The sequence below is a fragment of the Ostrinia nubilalis genome, chromosome 14 (genome assembly GCF_963855985.1).
Source record: "Ostrinia nubilalis chromosome 14, ilOstNubi1.1, whole genome shotgun sequence".
In the NCBI taxonomy this organism is placed as follows: domain Eukaryota; kingdom Metazoa; phylum Arthropoda; class Insecta; order Lepidoptera; family Crambidae; genus Ostrinia; species Ostrinia nubilalis.
This window is the reverse complement of record NC_087101.1, coordinates 11,116,699-11,134,827: the sequence shown is the minus strand read 5'-3', so window position 1 is coordinate 11,134,827 and position 18,129 is coordinate 11,116,699. Positions and strand designations below refer to the sequence as shown.

At 38.5% G+C, this 18,129-nt stretch overlaps 1 protein-coding gene across 1 annotated transcript in view; it reads right to left on the bottom strand.

Moving 5' to 3' along the window:
• Nucleotides 1-618: 618 nt before the first annotated feature.
• The window catches only part of LOC135078329 (melanopsin-like), a 47,714-nt gene continuing 30,203 nt past the window's right edge, over nucleotides 619-18,129 (bottom strand). Inside the window, exons 3-4 of the mRNA XM_063972928.1 lie at nucleotides 3,752-3,911; nucleotides 619-641 (exon numbers count right to left, since the gene is read on the bottom strand). Of these exons, the coding sequence (XP_063828998.1) occupies nucleotides 619-641; nucleotides 3,752-3,911 (183 nt within the window). The remainder of the gene's footprint in view (nucleotides 642-3,751; nucleotides 3,912-18,129) is intronic.

Below are 18,129 nucleotides of genomic sequence, written 5' to 3'. Positions count from 1 at the left end.
AAAAAACATTTGTATGAAAAAATCTAAACCGCGTAAGATAGATGAAGGGGGTAAAACGGGATCCACGCGTACGAAGTCGCGGGCTGCCGCTAGTCAAAACTAAATTTAAATCCCTGGACGATAAGAGAACAAAAAGCAATTTACTTTTGAATCAACCCCTCTCGAATATTTTGTTATATTAAGATTTAATATTGTGATAACGTCTTCAATTTCAATGCTTGATTTGATCATTCAACGTTTCGTTGGCTACGACCTTTCACGTTTCATGGTAGATAATATAGTGCCGAATTACTGCATAACTTTCTAATAATATAAAGGAAAGATTTGTATGTTTGTATTGAATACTTAGACTACGAAACTACTAGACCGAATTGAAAAAGTATTCTCACCAATAGAAATCTTTTTTTTTTTCTGTTATTTTTTTCATAATTTTTGTTCAATACCTACATTATCTACCCATGCGAAGTCGGGACGCGGACGGCCCGTCGAACTAAATAATATTTTATAGATAATACTTTGTTACCGTATTTTTTCTGAGATTCTTCAGATTTTTCCTCTCAGAGCAATTTTCTCAAGCATCTATTTATGATTTAAACAGCACTTCGGTTTGTGCCAAAATTATTTCAAGATCACTTGAGAATCTATTGAGAATAAGAGGTTGTGGGTATAAACTTGAATCAGCCTTGATTGTTTGATAAAAAAGATTTTTTTAACACGTTAACTTTACACCAGACTCAAAAAAAGTCATTAGTTTTCAACTGTATCTTCACAGTATAAAGTTCAAACTGATGTGGGCTCTATTTAACCAGAGCCTGGTTAAGGGTTAAAGTTAACACACCAAATCGAAATGTCACTGGGTCGATCGCCGCTAATCGCTGAACTATTACTGCGGTGAAACCACATAGTACCTAAGTAATAAGTATTGAATATTTATAGATATCGTCTTCTCTTTTACCAACCACGCTATGAACCATTCATATCATGATAATGACAGTAGGCTTTCATCCATGTTGAAGCCCTTTGAGGCATCTCTATGGACCTTGGCATCATCATCATCATCATCATTTCAGCCACAGGACGTCCACTGCTGAACATAGGCCTCCCCCAATGACTTTCACATGAAGACCTTGGCATAAAAGACAAATTATTTTCCTTTGCTTTTAAATTGAAGTTTCTATCGATAGTCTTCTTATTCTTTAGTATCGCATCACTATATCCTAAGCTGAAGATCAAAATCAGCGGCGTGTCTCGAATACAAATACTCTTAAAAATATTATCCTTACCATTTTTTACGGAATACTGTTTTAACAATTTTGTAACAATACAACCCACTGGCAAGAATTTTTATTTTCGATTTACAAAACGCTTTAAGTTTTAGATTAGATCTCAATAAATCATTGTATTCTTGCTTATTATCTTATTCATATTGATTAGAGTCCTAACACAACATTGCACTGTACAAGAGTTGACAGCCATATCTAAATTTTTGTTGCCTATTATTTTGCTTTATCTTGAAACTAGCTAAATCTACGAAGTTAAACAGCACAAAGTTTTGATTTGTAGTCACAATAATTCCTAACTTTCCAACCAGATGATGAAAATCCCCCTGACTTTGCAGGGATCCCCCTAAATGGTTTTGCTGGTATTTGATGGGTCACTAGGACGGATTTACATTCTTCTTTCTGAAGTTCAAAGTTATGAGTCACGTAATCTTCAATCCATTTATCACTGATTATTACCTAGTGCTATAGTCTAGGTTTAACTCTGTCAGTGCCTGAGGCATGGGAGCAATACGGGAGGGTAAGTTTAAACTGTAACTCGCATAGTATAACGTTTGAGTTAGTGTCGTAGCTAAACTTTTGTAGCACATCAGAGCGCATCTGCTGTTCAAAATCAAAACGTAGTAACTCACGTTTAATTTTTTTTTTCAGGAGAACCAAAAACAGATCGATCGAGGTGGAACTGTGTGTTCCTTGTTCGGTGTTCCTTGATCGGCTGCCCTGAATTAAGCCATTAAAGGTAGAGTTATGGCTCCAATACCGACTTGTGCTGGATGTCATGCCAACATGTTAAATACATAATCAACTCCAATAATGTTTTGTACTCTTGAGAAACTTTGACGTAAATAAACCCGAGTTCGACCAGAGATTTCTATAACGACCAGTGCTGCGCTTCCCGACTTACATGTAATTATTCGAGAATACGTAAACAATAACATAAAAGTTGCCAACATTGTTGTACTTATTTTTCAAATTTCGAGTTACCAGCTTTTCATTCACACCAGCAGCAGCTCTTTGTGACATGTGCCTGTGACCCGGTTCGATTGAGAGGGACTTCATTAATTCAGACAACTGAACTTCCTGTCCGCTTGTTTTGCGTCAAAGTGGCCTGTGATTTAGTTGCTACAGTTGCTAGTATCTACTCGTACTACAGCAGGGTGTACGCACACTGTGCAAGTTTTCTGTGTGTTCGCTCACGCCTCAAAAACGCGTAAAGGCTAATTTACATGTAAACCATGATAACATCTATTCTGATTGCAAAATGTTTAGTTGTGTTGCAAAATCGCATTTTATTACTGTAACAAAATAATAAAATATGCTGATCTCTGTAAAAAATCTGTGGATAAAAGATGTTCTGTCTAAAGTCAATCGTTAAGGTTTTCATAGCGATACTAAGTACATTAAATGCCAGGTCAATCAAAAGTCAGGTAAGGCTTCATAGTTAATAAAAAAATGTTGAATTAAAAAGTAGCATGATAATAAAATTATGGTTAGTAAATTTAAAGTTTCATTTTTATCATAATGCACCTGCACTGTATCGTAATATCCTTTTTCACAGTGTCGGACTTTTACGCTAACATCATTTGCAGGTGAGTAAGAAAGACATAAAAAGTTGAATGTACGTACATGCAGAGGGCAGACCCTTCTAGGGCTATTAAAAGCTGTCAATAGACCACTAAGATTAGCTATCAGTCCCGTTTCAGAACTTCGTAATGGATCCTAAGCTTTTGACCCGTATGTAGGTCAAACTCGGGGGTTTATTGAAGTTCTGTTTTGATAGATTAGGTAATTTGTCCGATCATTTCATCCATGAATACGTCTTGTCAGCGAATCCTTTGTATTTGGAAATCAATTTCAAATTTCTGATTAGTATCTAGGTCCTTTTCAGAGTATCTACTTAAACTAATCCAAAGTGCGAAAAACAATTAATTGAAAAGGACGCGTATCATTGAATACGTAGGCTTTCTACGAGCATTGACCAACTTATTAGGTAGAGGCTTAGATAGAACGTCGTATAAATATAATACAAAATTACGTTGCTAATGCCCGTTTTCACCATCAATCCCTAATTTTTAAGTGACCCCTATGGTAACACATAACATGAATTTTGTTTTGATAGGGTTCTCTTAAAAATTAGAGGTTGGTGGTGAAAACGGGCATAAGTCTAACGAAATGAGTACGAAACCCTGCGCCAAAATACTGCGAGTTGCTTGATACACATGGCCAGTTTTCATAAGGATTTTCTTATTAAGTAAATAATCAAAACTTATAAACAAGTACCATAACAGGTGTATCATAACTGAGTTATGTGTAACTAACTTTCCCCCGGGGCAAACTTGACCTTCACTGGTTGGGTTTTTATTGGCGGTCAAGCTTTAGATCCTGGCTACACTGGAGTTGTAGCGGTGGGAACGAGAGGTAAACTGAGTAACTAAAACTGAGTAAAAGTAACTAAAGTTGCAACGACTTACCTAATAAAGCCATGAAGAACCCGTACAGAACACACATGGTGTGCCCAAACACCCAGCGGTGGAACAGGGCAGAGATGAGAGTGAAGGGATTGCCCAGGACCGACACAGAGAAGTCTGAGCACACCAGGTTGAACAGGATGATGTTCAGAGGCGTCCATAGCTGAAACAAAAAATTAAGGTGTAAAAAATGCATTAGGAACCACTATCATCACTATTATAAAATAAAGTCGCTTTCCGCTGTCTGTCCCTATGTATGCTTAGATCTTTAAAACTACGCAATGGATTTTGATACGTTTTTTTTTAATAGATAGAGTGAAACGTGAAAAGTAGGCAAATGTTATGAGGAAGGTTTATATGTATACTTAGCACCCGTACGAAGCCAAGGCGGGTCGCTAGATTAATAATATTTCGCAATATATCTAAACAAATGATAGTAACAGAAGATTTGCACTACGTCCGATCCGAATCCGATCCGAAGCCGTGAAAATACTATTCGGAATAGACGTAGAAGATTCAATTTCCGTCATCCAATTTCTCCAGTTAGTTTCCTAGATCCATATTTTGACGGATTCAGATCGAACGTAGTACGAAACCGCTCTTAGGTACGCAGTTGAGTAGTATTTTGGAGTGAGAAAATCACATGCCGTAGTGGAAATAACTAAGTATGTGTGAATGTACTTTATTCCAATTATGTTCCTGAGGAAAACAGTTTAAAAAGTATAATATAATTGTTAGCGACGTCAATAATAGTCAAGATTAATGTTGGCAGCATCATGTCAAATAGTGCAAACTAGCTAATTAATCTGTTTCGTAATTAAGAAAATGAACATGAAATTTTCGCCAAAAAGGCAATACCGTAGCGAAAACCATCAGGCTCTCTCGCTTACTCACTCGGTAGGCCTCTTTCTTGCATTATCTGATCTCTCACTTCCACAAAATAGCTTCTCTTTCACACTTTTCTGGAAAATCTGGAATGTTCAGGAAAAAATAGAGAAGAAACGAGATGAACATGTCTCCAACTTCCTCATTGGCCCTAGAGCAATTCCAAGTATACCATCAATAAAAGCCTAATTAGAGTCATCAAACCTCTCAGTCATTCAATTAGAGCCATTAGAACTTCATAACTATGAGTTGTTTTCTATGTGTAAGCTGAGGACACGTGTCTCCAGCTGACACATCTGTATCTTCGTAAATATTTATGCTACGATAATGTATTATACCTCAACAATTACAGTCGAATCCAAATAGTAGGCTTTCCACTTTTCAAGACTTTAGCTCAAATACTGTTAAAACCAAGATCAAAAAACTATGTGCGAGCTGGAGTACCGTGTCTCCAGCTTACACATCTGTATCTTCGTAAATATTTAAGCTACATCAATGTTTTATATCTCATAAATTAAAGTCGAATAAAAAAACCCGACTTCAATTCTTTCAAAGCTTTATTTCGAACCGTTTTCGAACTACGAACCGATACGTATGTGTAAGCTGGTGACACGTAACACACGGTGGATTATTAAAACCGTATAAGTTAGAGTTGCGTTTTAAAGATCAAATAATTCGTTATAATTAAAGTACACACGAGACATAATTTCAAATCTCTAGGCCTCTTAGTTTCAGAATTAAAAGCCAAAAACTATTTTCCCGCCAAATAATTCAAATAATATGGGTCGACTGCGACGTTGCCGTTCCGTGCGTCCACTAGAGCAGTCGAATTTGAACCTAAAAACTAGTACCGTTTGAATCATTTTTATTTGTAGTTTAAATCATTTAATTTCGATTATAAGAATTTTAGACTAGGAGCCGGCTGATTTCTGTATTGAGTACCTAATCTATATATATAAAAATGAAACCCGTTTCGCGTTGTCACGGCATCACGTGTGAACGGCTGAACCGATTTCGATAATTCTTTTTTTTTAATGTTTGTGGAAGTCCAAGGATGGTTCTTACGGAAAAAAATATTAAGAAAATCTCTACGCTAAGGCGGTACGAAGTTCGCCGGGTCAGCTAGTAACCTATAAAATATTTTGATAATAAGTTTTTATTTTGATCACAATGTTTTATTTAATCGAGGCAAAAACATTGCATCTATACTAATATTATAAATGTGAAAGTAACTTTGTCTTGCTTTCACGCCTAAACCACTGAACCGATTTTAATGAAATTTGGCATAGAGATGGTTGAGTCCCGGGAAAGGACGTAGGATAGATTTTATCCCAGTTTTTGAAATATGATAAAGATTTTCATCATTATCATATCATCTAAAAATGATAAATAACTTGAAAAAATCGAGTATTCGGGTAGCCCTAGTGATACTCTACCTCTGGGCTTCGGCTTGACAGTACTTTTTGGGAAACCTTGTACAGGTGAACAATGGTGGCGCCCCCTATCAATGTGTTTGGTGGGACAGTTCAGTTTAGTGGGTCTTTTATAGCTGAGACGGTTCATTGTTCAATACAATCAATTCTTTCCTCTCTATTATTTTAGGTGCCTTATGTACGTATAGATTACGCACATTCTTTTTATATGAACGTAAGGGTGGGATTTAGGGGGTCACAAAACCGGTTTTACCGAAACCGAAAAAAAAACTGTATTCAGACATGGCAAAACCAGGTTATTCTTGGAAATATAATAGCTAGAATGAAATACTAAAATAACAATCAAAAACGTTTTTATTCAGCTCGATTATTATCACAGATCAATTAACATTTTTAATAATTAAGGTAGATACACTTTACTAGAAATCCGATGATCTACGTTCTTGTCGGGTATCACTAATGAAATAAAATTCCTACTTCATAAAACTAATTAATCAGGTAAATTATTTATCACAGATCGATCAACTTTTAATAACCTAGGTAGGGTAAGGTGGGGCACAATGTTACACGGGGTACAATGTTACAATGCATATTTCTCCGTCCCTTTCTATTAGTTGTATGATGTTGGTATACACGTTTGTCAAGCTCATAAGCAGTGTTGCCAGAAGGTTACTTTTGTAACCTTTTAGGTTACTTTTGAACTGCATTGGTTACTTTTAGGTTACACTAATGACAAGGTTACTTTTAGGTGATTTTTCAGAAATTGTAGAATTAACTTTTACAGGTTATTCAGTAAAAAATATTAATAGTGTCAATTTAAAAATTATGTCATAAACTGCATTTAAACATGAATGTGATTTATTATTTTTTAAAAAAAATGAGTTTTAGCGAATGTTTTTCGATAATAAAACGCAAATCCAGGAAACGTTTTTATACGACCGGTCACTTTTCGGTCTTCATGGAATGGTTAAAATTTCGTATTTAGGTAAAAGATAGAATAGATAGATTGATGATCAATTGTATTCATTTTCGCACTTCGCATTCCGCACCCCCCCCCCCCCCCCCCCCGTATGAAGGTTACTTTTTATTCAAAAAGGTTACATTTTTTTATATAAGGTGTTATTTTTTATACTGATCATACTTTACCAACGCATCTAATAAAATCATACAAATACAACCCAAGTGTTTTTAAAAAAAAATTCAGGCTAGATTTCGAGTAAAACGACAAAGAATGTTTCGAAAAAAATAAAAAATAAATCATCCTTTGAGCGCGGTGAGTATTCGTTTACGCACTATCGTAGTAGCCGGCCGAGGGCAACGACCGCTGCCACGTGCCGCGCCGCGTGAGTCGGCCATATTGATATCGTCATAGTCGCTCCGCGCCCACAGCCCGCGCCGAGCCGCCGATCGGCATGCGGGAGCGCAACAACATAAACAATCGTCCCAGTCAGTCCAATGTTGTGCCCAAACGTATTACAGTGTGTGTGCGAGTTATTACAATGCCGCGCTTGATAAATAACAAAACGCAGGTGAAATTATGTTTCGGGCACACTAACTGGCCGACGAGAAACATTGACGAGTCGAAAACCTTCGTCACACCTTGCTTGTTTGTAGCCGCGCAGCGCTTCAGGGAGCGCAGCCGTATCCTGACTTGACGAGATCCCGCGCGCTTCGAGGACGAAGTTCTGGATTTCAATTTCAATTACCGGCACAGTGCTGGCGGTACCCAGATGCGAGCGCCGCAGACGGCGGCTTTTGCGTAAAAATACGGAATGCCTTATCAAGGAGTTGTTGCCAGAGGGCCACGACCGCGACCGAGTTCTATCGATGGATATTGCGGAAGTCTACGTAGGTACATACCAACAGTGTGATTTGGACAGATGAGTGCTAGTTTACGCGAAAGGGACTTTTTCCGTAAAAAAGTTAGTGCGCGAATTGTGAATACAACATCCGACGTGGTGTCTAGTGAACAGCAAGCAAGTGTGCAGCCCGGAAGCATTACCTCAATTCGATCGTGGCTAGATTAGACAGTGCAAGACAGTGTTTACGTGAACATTCAACAAAGGCTTGACGTTCAAAATGTATTGTGATTAGTGTAATAATAACCTAGGAACTTTAAATAACAACATTCAAAATAGGTAAATGTGTGAATAAGTAAAATCAATGAATCTAAAGTGTGATGGCAAATCATAATTTAGGAATTAAAACCAGGAAAATTGATCAGTGAGTTTTATTTACAACACCTATTCATATTCAATATTAGGGTGCATTTCCACTGACGCGAAGCGAAGTAGTAATAGGTATGTACCTATCAATTTTTTATTTCGTCTCTAAATAAATTGCGTAGGCATTACGAAACCGTAGATATTGAATTCCAATTTCTATCCTTTTTTAAATTTCTAGTTTAACGCGGATGATTCGCCTCGGTTCGTTGGAAAAGTCCCCCGCTATTACACTAATGAAAATACACTTATTTACCTACTTTGTGGCTAGATTTTGTTTCTCCCAGCGCATAGTACTTATTAACATGACGTAACATCGTACATACTCACGAGTGATAATTTTTGGTAACGTAGGTTTAGTGTAATCTAACCTTTATGTGTGTGAACGTTGAATGAACGCGCGCGGCAATTGTTCGTACTCGTATGAATGAAATGAGTAAAGAAAGAGAGAGAGGCAGTGAGTGAAGACAGGATGGTTGTAAAAATAATATCTTTTTTTTGTTAGGAAAAGTAAAAACAAAAACTAGCCTGAATTTTTTTTTAAAAACACTTGGGTTGTATTTGTATGATTTTATTAGATGCGTTGGTAAAGTATGATCAGTATAAAAAATAACACCTTATATTTCTGGTAACTTCTGACAAGACCCGACTGGCAACACTGCTCATAAGAGCTGCTGAACTGAGCCGCTGAACATCATACAACTAATAGAAAGGGACGGAGAAATATGCATTGTAACATTGTACCCCGTGTAACATTGTGCCCCACCTTACCCTATACTTTACTGTGTAGTAGAATACTGGTGATCCACGGTCGGGTCGGGGAGGTTTCCGGCTTTTTTTTTTTTTTTTTTTGAAGGGACGCGCGCTGGTAGCTGGAGGAGCTTTTCCAGCTTCACCGGGCAGAGTGGCGAGTACAGAAGGTACTCTAGCCGTTTGGCGATCGTCGGTGCGCGTGCCGACGAGGCCGAGTGTGGGCTTCGCGAAGCGAAAGCGAAGACGTTCGCGATCGGGCCGTAGATTCCGGCTACTGGGACCGCAATTAACTGGGACAGTGGTCCCAGTCGCTGGATCGATAAAAATTAAATATTTTTCTTCCAGCGACTAGGTTCACTCATAGATAACTTAAAAAAATATATTATTCAAGCCAAAATCGGTATCGTACTAAAAGGACAATGACCAAAAGTGGTCCAAATGTCCACCACTAATGAGACCTATATTGGCTTATGGTCCACTAGCTTTCCGCCCGCGGATTCGCCCGCGTGGAATTTTGTCTGTCACAGAAAAACTTTATCGCGCGCGTCCCTGTTTTAAAAACCGGGATAAAAACTATCCTATGTTCTTTCCCGGGACTCAAACTATCTCTATGCCAAATTTCATCAAAATCGGTTGCGAGGTTTAAGCGGGAAAGCGTAACAGACAGACAGACAGAGTTACTTTCGCATTTATAATATTAGTTGGGATTAAATAGAGATTAACTTTCAGTATGGGACGAAAAATAAATAAACTGTCAGTAAAAAGTAATGACTGTATGAAAAATTGTAGTAGTTTACGCGCTAATCTCAGGAACTACTGGTCCGATTTGAAAAATTCTTTTTGTTATGGATAGCTAAAGATAAAAATGGAGGGCAGAGTTGGAACAAAAACTTGAGTCAAATACCTACTTATATCTATCTCGCTCTCTGCGGCCCTACCTCTCTTTTTAGTGTGAACTGTAGTATTGCTATCTTCTGATTTAAATCTCCTTGTAAATTCTTCGAAATAGCCAATTCACTAACCAAATCAGAAGTTAAACAAATAAATAATTAATATTTGAAACTAAGATTACCTAGTTAAATAAAAAATCACAAAATTGTCGGCCATTTAGGCTTAATGTGTTGGCGAATCAGGGAATTACAATCCCAATTCCTGGGTAATCGGTACCATGTGGCAACATCGGCCCAATCCGGCCCATCATGGCGGTTGTTTACTATTTTGTTTATTAAGCAGTTAATTTCGTTTGAGATTGTTTACAGGAAATAATCATTGTTTTATCACAAGAATTGGTGCAAAATTTTGTAGTGCGTGGTTGCGGTAGTACGTGGTGTCCTGGAAGTGACATAAGATTCCACGCGTAAGTGTTTATTTCGTGATTTCCGACATTGGATCATTGTAAACATTTTTCACATTTTTTACAGTAATTTCTTCCTAAAACGTTTTACCAGTAATTACACTTATCATTTTTAATGATACCTATGTCAAGAAATAAAGATTTTACATTGGTTTCATTGAATTTGAGCAATTTTATATTTTTTGTTTATTTAGAAAGAGCGAGTCTGCCCACAGAGAGCGAGATAGTGATACTTAGTTTGTGCTTCAAGTAGGTATTCGGAGTGTGGCCTCCATTTTTATCTGTAGCTTCATGATTATTTCTAAACTATAAAAGATATCAATAAACTAGTTATTGATCCTGAAAGTGCTTCATGAGCTCTATCAAACGGTATTAATAATAGGTTACAGAATAAACTGGATCTATCCGAAACTTCAATGTTTCCAGCTTCCATACATTTGGTAAAGTCACATTATTTTAAAAACTACATATGATATCGTAAAACTGATTACTGATTCTTAAAGTGCTTCACAAGCTCTATCCAATGGTATCAATAATAGGTTACAGAATAAACTGGATCTAACCAAAAATTCAATGTTTCCTTCTTCCATACATTTAGTACTACCACAGTCATGACACTCATCTCTTGACAATATTATAGCAAGTAAAGCCTAAAACCAATGTTTTTCATTAATAATTTAAAATAAGAAAACAATTTACGAGTTTATTTTAAGTATTTATTATTAAATTAAAAAAATTACACTTCTAATATTGTGTGTCTGGCATACATTTAGTATGGAAGCTGGAAACATTGAATTTGCAGACAGATCCAGTTTATTCTGTAACTTATTTATTATTGGTACCGTTTGAAAGAGCTCATTAAGCACTTTCAGGATCAGTAACCAGTTTTTTAATATCTTGTATAGTTAAGAAATAATCGAGTGAGATCACTTAACGTTTCCACCCTGTATAGTTGTTGCCCATTTTTGCCACTTGACGTGGCAGAATCGTAGGACTTCACGGTATTTAAATAAAAATTAAAGTGGTTGCGTTTAGAAACGCCACAAATATTTGAGTCTTTGGAAACAAGTTCGTTATTATACTTGTATATTAAAATATAATTTTGTTTTACCTAGCTTTTTCTTATTAATAAAATATAGGTTATTAAGTATTCAATACAGAAATCAGCCGGCTCCTAGTCTAAAATTCTTATAATCGAAATTAAATGATTTAAACTACAAATAAAAATGATTCAAACGGTACTAGTTTTTAGGTTCAAATTCGACTGCTCTAGTGGACGCACGGAACGGCAACGTCGCAGTCGACCCATATTATTTGAATTATTTGGCGGGAAAATAGTTTTTGGCTTTTAATTCTGAAACTAAGAGGCCTAGAGATTTGAAATTATGTCTCGTGTGTACTTTAATTATAACGAATTATTTGATCTTTAAAACGCAACTCTAACTTATACGGTTTTAATAATCCACCGTGTGTTACGTGTCACCAGCTTACACATACGTATCGGTTCGTAGTTCGAAAACGGTTCGAAATAAAGCTTTGAAAGAATTGAAGTCGGGTTTTTTTATTCGACTTTAATTTATGAGATATAAAACATTGATGTAGCTTAAATATTTACGAAGATACAGATGTGTAAGCTGGAGACACGGTACTCCAGCTCGCACATAGTTTTTTGATCGTGGTTTTAACAGTATTTGAGCTAAAGTCTTGAAAAGTGGAAAGCCTACTATTTGGATTCGACTGTAATTGTTGAGGTATAATACATTATCGTAGCATAAATATTTACGAAGATACAGATGTGTCAGCTGGAGACACGTGTCCTCAGCTTACACATAGAAAACAACTCATAGTTATGAAGTTCTAATGGCTCTAATTGAATGACTGAGAGGTTTGATGACTCTAATTAGGCTTTTATTGATGGTATACTTGGAATTGCTCTAGGGCCAATGAGGAAGTTGGAGACATGTTCATAGAAACGAGACAGAAATATCGGACCTCTCGCTTCGAACATTCTAGAGCGTGAGATAGCAATATGTTTTGTCCTTGTCTTGCACGGATGGTCCGTTGCGCGAGGCAATACCATAAAGAGAGCCGTTTTAGGTTTTTTGTCAATAACTTCGCCAATTTTGGGAATTTTGTGATGAAACTTTTTGTATAATGTAGATAATTTAATTACGCATCTGTAGAAAATAAGAAACCATTGTAAAACTACCTGCCAGTTGGAGAAAATTAGCAAAAACTGTGGATTTCCCGAAGACAGGGATAGCAATAGCATGTGAAAGCGGGATGGAGATAGCCGCTCCCCATAAATACGGAATGAACCGCTCCAGCTGGCATGTTCAGTTCAGAGAACAAGTGCTCCAAGCAACAAGTGATCTGAAGAAGCAAGAACTGAGAAAAGGAAGCGAATAATAAACGCGAGAAGTCTCAGCAAGTGAAATAGTGGTTTTATTCCTGCAAGTAGCACCTACTACGCCTGACATAGTAAGGGCAAGCTCTCAACGGCAGTCATCATCGTCCGGTCAGCGCTCTCGAACACACACAAACGCATACAGTCCACTGCAATCCACCACAATAATCTCAAAAACTCTACGAGTATTTATAACTTTTCCTGGATCCGAAAAAAGCTCGTCAAGTTGTTAAAAATACGTAGCTCTTTTATAAAAGTTTACCTATACCTATGTCAAGTCAGCGACTACGCATGAGTGATTCGCACGAAATTAGCCCGTGCGAACCGCCACGCACGACCGATCCCGATCCTACAAGCTACGGAGTGCAAAAGCTGAGTGCGAGTTGGTATGCTAGGTACCCGATACATTCAATTATTTCGGTCACGGTTGGTTGTTTGGTTCTCTAAACTAAAGTAATGAAATCAGGGAGGTCGCGTAATTTGACTGAAGGCATCTGAAGGTGAAGTCTCATCTGACATCTCGTAATTTCAGCGTAATTACAGCGATCTACGGATTGACGTCACCAAGTACTTTAATCCGTTTTTATTCAGCTAATTGTTATTTTCGTAGGACTATTGCAAGTAAAATTAAACAACCAAACTTGCTCTTTTTGGGTTAAATCCTTGTCCCCTGTTATTAAATAACCTAAATGGAAAATATTTATTCAAAAACTAGCCACCAGTGGGCCGGCTATTGTTAAATATTTCATCGTTTATATTATCTATATTACAGTGGACTGAGTGTGAGTTTCCATAGTGAGCGCGTTTAAAAAATGTATGAAAATTTTAGTTCTTGAACGTTTCCGCTAGGGGCGCTCTGTACAATCCGTCATACATTACGCGCTCACTACTTAGTGAGCGCATTTGATGAAAACTCACACTCAGCCCTCTGGCGTACTAAAGCTCCTTCGTATTACGTGCAAGCGTGTCAAAACTGCGTCATTTGAGATACGCCTATAATAATAATAGCGACGATTTGCGACGCGAATAATAATAATAATAAATAGCGACACCACGGGGCCAGTTGTTAATCCGAGTGCTCCCGAGAGTCGGTCAAGACCCTCGTCCGAAACCGAGAGGGTCTGCAGGACTTTCACCTCTGGCTTGCCTTAACCGGCCGGCCAGAGTGGAGTCGCTAGAGCTACATGCTCCAGGGGTGGAAGTGTTAAAGGGCATAACGCCGCGAGTAACGTCGGAGAAAGCGCAGCACACCTCTCTACACCCCTGAGCTGGCAGACGCCAATGTTGCCCCTCAGTCCGGTCTATACGACTCATGACGCCAGGGGGGGGGGGCATTTAGTCGCTGGCTAGTCACCGCCTGCCATTTTTTCAGTCCGAGACTATGAACCAGGCAGGTGCCCCGTAGTCTCCATCCATAGCCTAGTAAACAGTCCATCCATCCTTCATCCATAACCCTAGTCCATTGTCCAATAACTGCAATAGCTCCTGTGCACAGGCTGGGGATGGTCTCTGGCTACATCCCATGATAATAGTCAAAGACTAGATCCAGCATGTGCACCACTTTCACTTTTGTCGATTATTTTGCGCTTCAAACGGCCTCTACGTGTTGGATCTGTATCCCCACGCAAGCCTTATAAAGGACCGGGCCACTTTTGACCCGTGAGCTCCAAAGCGTACAAACATAATAAATACTCTTTATTGCACACCAAAGAACAGAACAGAAAGAAAAAGAAACACACAAGGTACAAGTAGGCGGTTTTATCGCTATGAAGCGATATCTTCCAGACAAACCTATGGAGAGGATAGCGAATGTTAATTAAAGTGCGTTAAACAATAAACATATACCATTTCCTTTAGAGGGTGGACAACGGTTGTGATATGCATTTAATACCACAACACATTTTGCTGGAATGTTTTCATGAATACATTTGTACGCAGCGTGTCTCTGAAAGAATTTCCACGGACTTACGAGTAAAAAGCTGCTGCTAAAAATACTCGGGTTATCACTTGTGTAGGAGAATGGCACAAGAAATTGACATAATTTTCCTGAAAAATGGAATGGTTAAGGCATGGAAACAAGTAGGCAAATGTTATCTTTTCTCTTTCTTATTGCTATTGAGTGCTTATGACACAAGTATGAATGTTACATTAAAAAAAATAGATTCATACTTGCGATAAGTAAATATTGGTATACCTAGTAGTAAACAAGGTGGAAACGATACTCATTTCATTTCCGTACTTTTATTAAGATCATAACAACAATGTTAACAGCATTGTTGTGTTCCGGGCAGTTAGAGGTAAGATAGCCAGTTACTCTATGGTTGAGGATTCTGGGTGAAGCTCGCTTCCAACTTCGGCCTGATCATCACTTACCATCAGGTGAGATACAGGAAAAGATCTCTATCTCACTCGATATTTCTAATACCATACAAAATATCGAAAAACTGGTACTACACCCTGAAATACTCATACTCAAGCTTCACGAGCTCTATCGGTCTCTATCTAACGGTATCAATAATAGCACAGAAATAACTGGATCTATCCCAAAGGTCTGTTTCCAGCTTTCATGCATAAAGGACGCCACTTCTAACAATAGGCTATACTTAGATTTTCCTCCATCTAAGGCGATTATCACACTGTACCGCGCTCCGCCACGCGGGACGTCAGATTTAATCATTATATGCAAGTACCTCAGTTTGTAACACGCGTTTGCGCGCGGGATTCGTTATTTGTCGCCACGCAGACCGCTGCGGAGCGCGGTGCAGTGTGATAATCGCCTAAGGGCGGATTCGACCAAATAAGAGTAAATATTAATATGAGAATTCCCATACTCAAACTGTCAATGTGCCAGTTATACCAGGAGTTATTTGGTCGAATCGGGCCTAAGAACATATAATATGAACGTCGACTCCGTGATAATTTTACAAAATGAAGCGCTAAACGCATGAAAGATTTTAGACTGTTCATAAGCAGCTTAACGTCATTCGACTGGTAGATACTTCTCCTGAAGAACATCAGCTCTTAATTACGAACCTCCATGAAGTCTGTTGTCGTTATGGTCTCAAAATTAGTATTTCGAAAACCGAAGTTATGGCAATGGACTTCACTGGCGATGCAGAGCCGCTAAAAATTAGCATTGACAACTGCGTGCTGAAACAGGTGGAGAAGTTCAAGTACTTAGGCAGCACTATTACATCCAAGTGCGACCTAGAAGGCGAAATAAACCACCGCATCAGTTCTGCGGCGGTTGCGTTCGGAAAACTTCGGTCTAAGGTGCTGCGTTCACATGATCTGAAGCTCTCTACTAAAATTTCAGTATATATGACTGTAGTACTCCCAAACCTTCTGTACTCTTCGGAGACCTGGGTTTTGTACCGAAAGCATATCCGTACGCTAGACAGGTTTCACCTCAAATGCTTGCGAGACATTTTGAATATCAAATGGTCAGATCGTGTAAGAAACACTCAGGTACTTCGACGGGCAAATGTCTGCGGCATTGAGGCGTACCTGATGCGTCGACAGCTTCGTTGGTGCGGTCACGTCTGGCGTATGGCTGACGAGAGGGTCGCGAAACGAATTTTCTTTTCTGAACTCCAGGACGGCAAGCGGAAACAAGGCGGCCAGTTCTTACGTTATAAGGATGTTCAGAAAAGACATATGAAGCGTTGCGACATTGACCCCCTAAAGTGGGAAAAAACTGCCAGCCACCGTCTGGAGTGGAGGCGCCTGGTGCGGAAAAAAGTTAACGACTTCGAAGAGCAGCGGAAATCTGATCTTGACTCGAAGCGCGATGCTCTTAAAGCCAGACCAGCAGCGGCTATCACCTACAACTACATCAGCGGTGTCCTAACGTGTCGACATTGTTCGCGCACGTTTACCAACAAGATTGGCTACTGTAGCCATGTGAGGGCACATGATAGGGCAGCCCAGCGTAGCCCTCTTATTGCGGACTAAAGGAATTTTGTCGCAGTTACCGTAGCCGAAAGCGGCTTGGGAGTATATGTATATAGATACTTCTAAGGACTTTTCTCCTTCACCCGAGCTTTTGCGTCAATCCTACTGACACAAGCAGCTTAAATGTAGCAATGTGGCAATCAAAAACACGTTTTTCTTAGTGTTTCTTAGTTTTACTTAGTGATAGGTACGATAAATTCATGTACCTATCTATACCAGCAGCCGGAATGTCATAATGAATCACTATAGGTATCTGGCATGGCTTAAGCCATTGAAGAGATTTGTCAAAAATAGAGCTTTCGGTTTTGCAGGTAAGTCTCTGCATATCTGTGAGACTCTATTTTGCTTCAATAACATTAGCCAATTCACGTGAATTGTCCCAAGTCTATTTCGAGCCAGTTTCACCGTTTCCTCCGTAATCTACATAAATAGTTTACCTTATTACTTAAACCGCTATTTATCAACCCCAACATCGAAGTATTGACTGTTCTCGTAAACCAACTTCCAAGTAATGATTACTGTGTTGGTGATATCCCCAGAGCTAGCTCCCATTGCAACACTAGTCATCAATGTGAGATCTCAAAACTCAAACACGTGGGACTTATTTGGGTACAGATTAGCACTAGACTGACTTTATGCACAGACTGCAAACACCGAAATATCGATACTAGTCTCTACACTACATCTATCGATACTACATCTCTAGTATCAAGTAGGTTGTATGTAGCCACCTACTCTGTTGCAGTACCTCCTAGCGTAACTAAATTTTAAGCTCATGTCTATGTAATTTCCACCATTACAAATTGTCACTTTAGTACGCAATAAAGATTTGAATTTGAGTATAAAACACAGTAAAACTCCGTTTCTATGTATACTCTTAAGCTGTGTTGCACCACGTTATTTTAACCGTGACTTTAACGATAACCGATATTTTTTGTATGGAGTTTGACAGCCTTTTCACGTTTGTTAAGTTAAAGTAAGAGCCTTAAATTTGAAACTACGCAAAGGACTTTAATTCGGTTCTCGACATAATTAAATAGAACGATTCAATTCAAGATGTTAATACCATTCTACCCGAGCTAAACAGGGGCGGGTCGTTAGTATTACAATTGTGATAGTAACTCTACCTGACCTTTTCACCCTTAGGCTGAGTTGCACCAACTTACTTTGACCGTAACTTTAACAATAACCGGTGCTTTTTGTATGGAGTTAGACAGATTTTTGACGTTTGTTAAAGTCAAAATAAGATGGTGCAACTCAGCCTTAAACCGTTAAACCAATCTAGGGTTATGGCGATAATTTGCCACCCTTGGAAGGAAGGATGGTTTTCATCCCTAAAGCATCCCTTGAAGGAGTGAAAAGGGAGGTGGGAA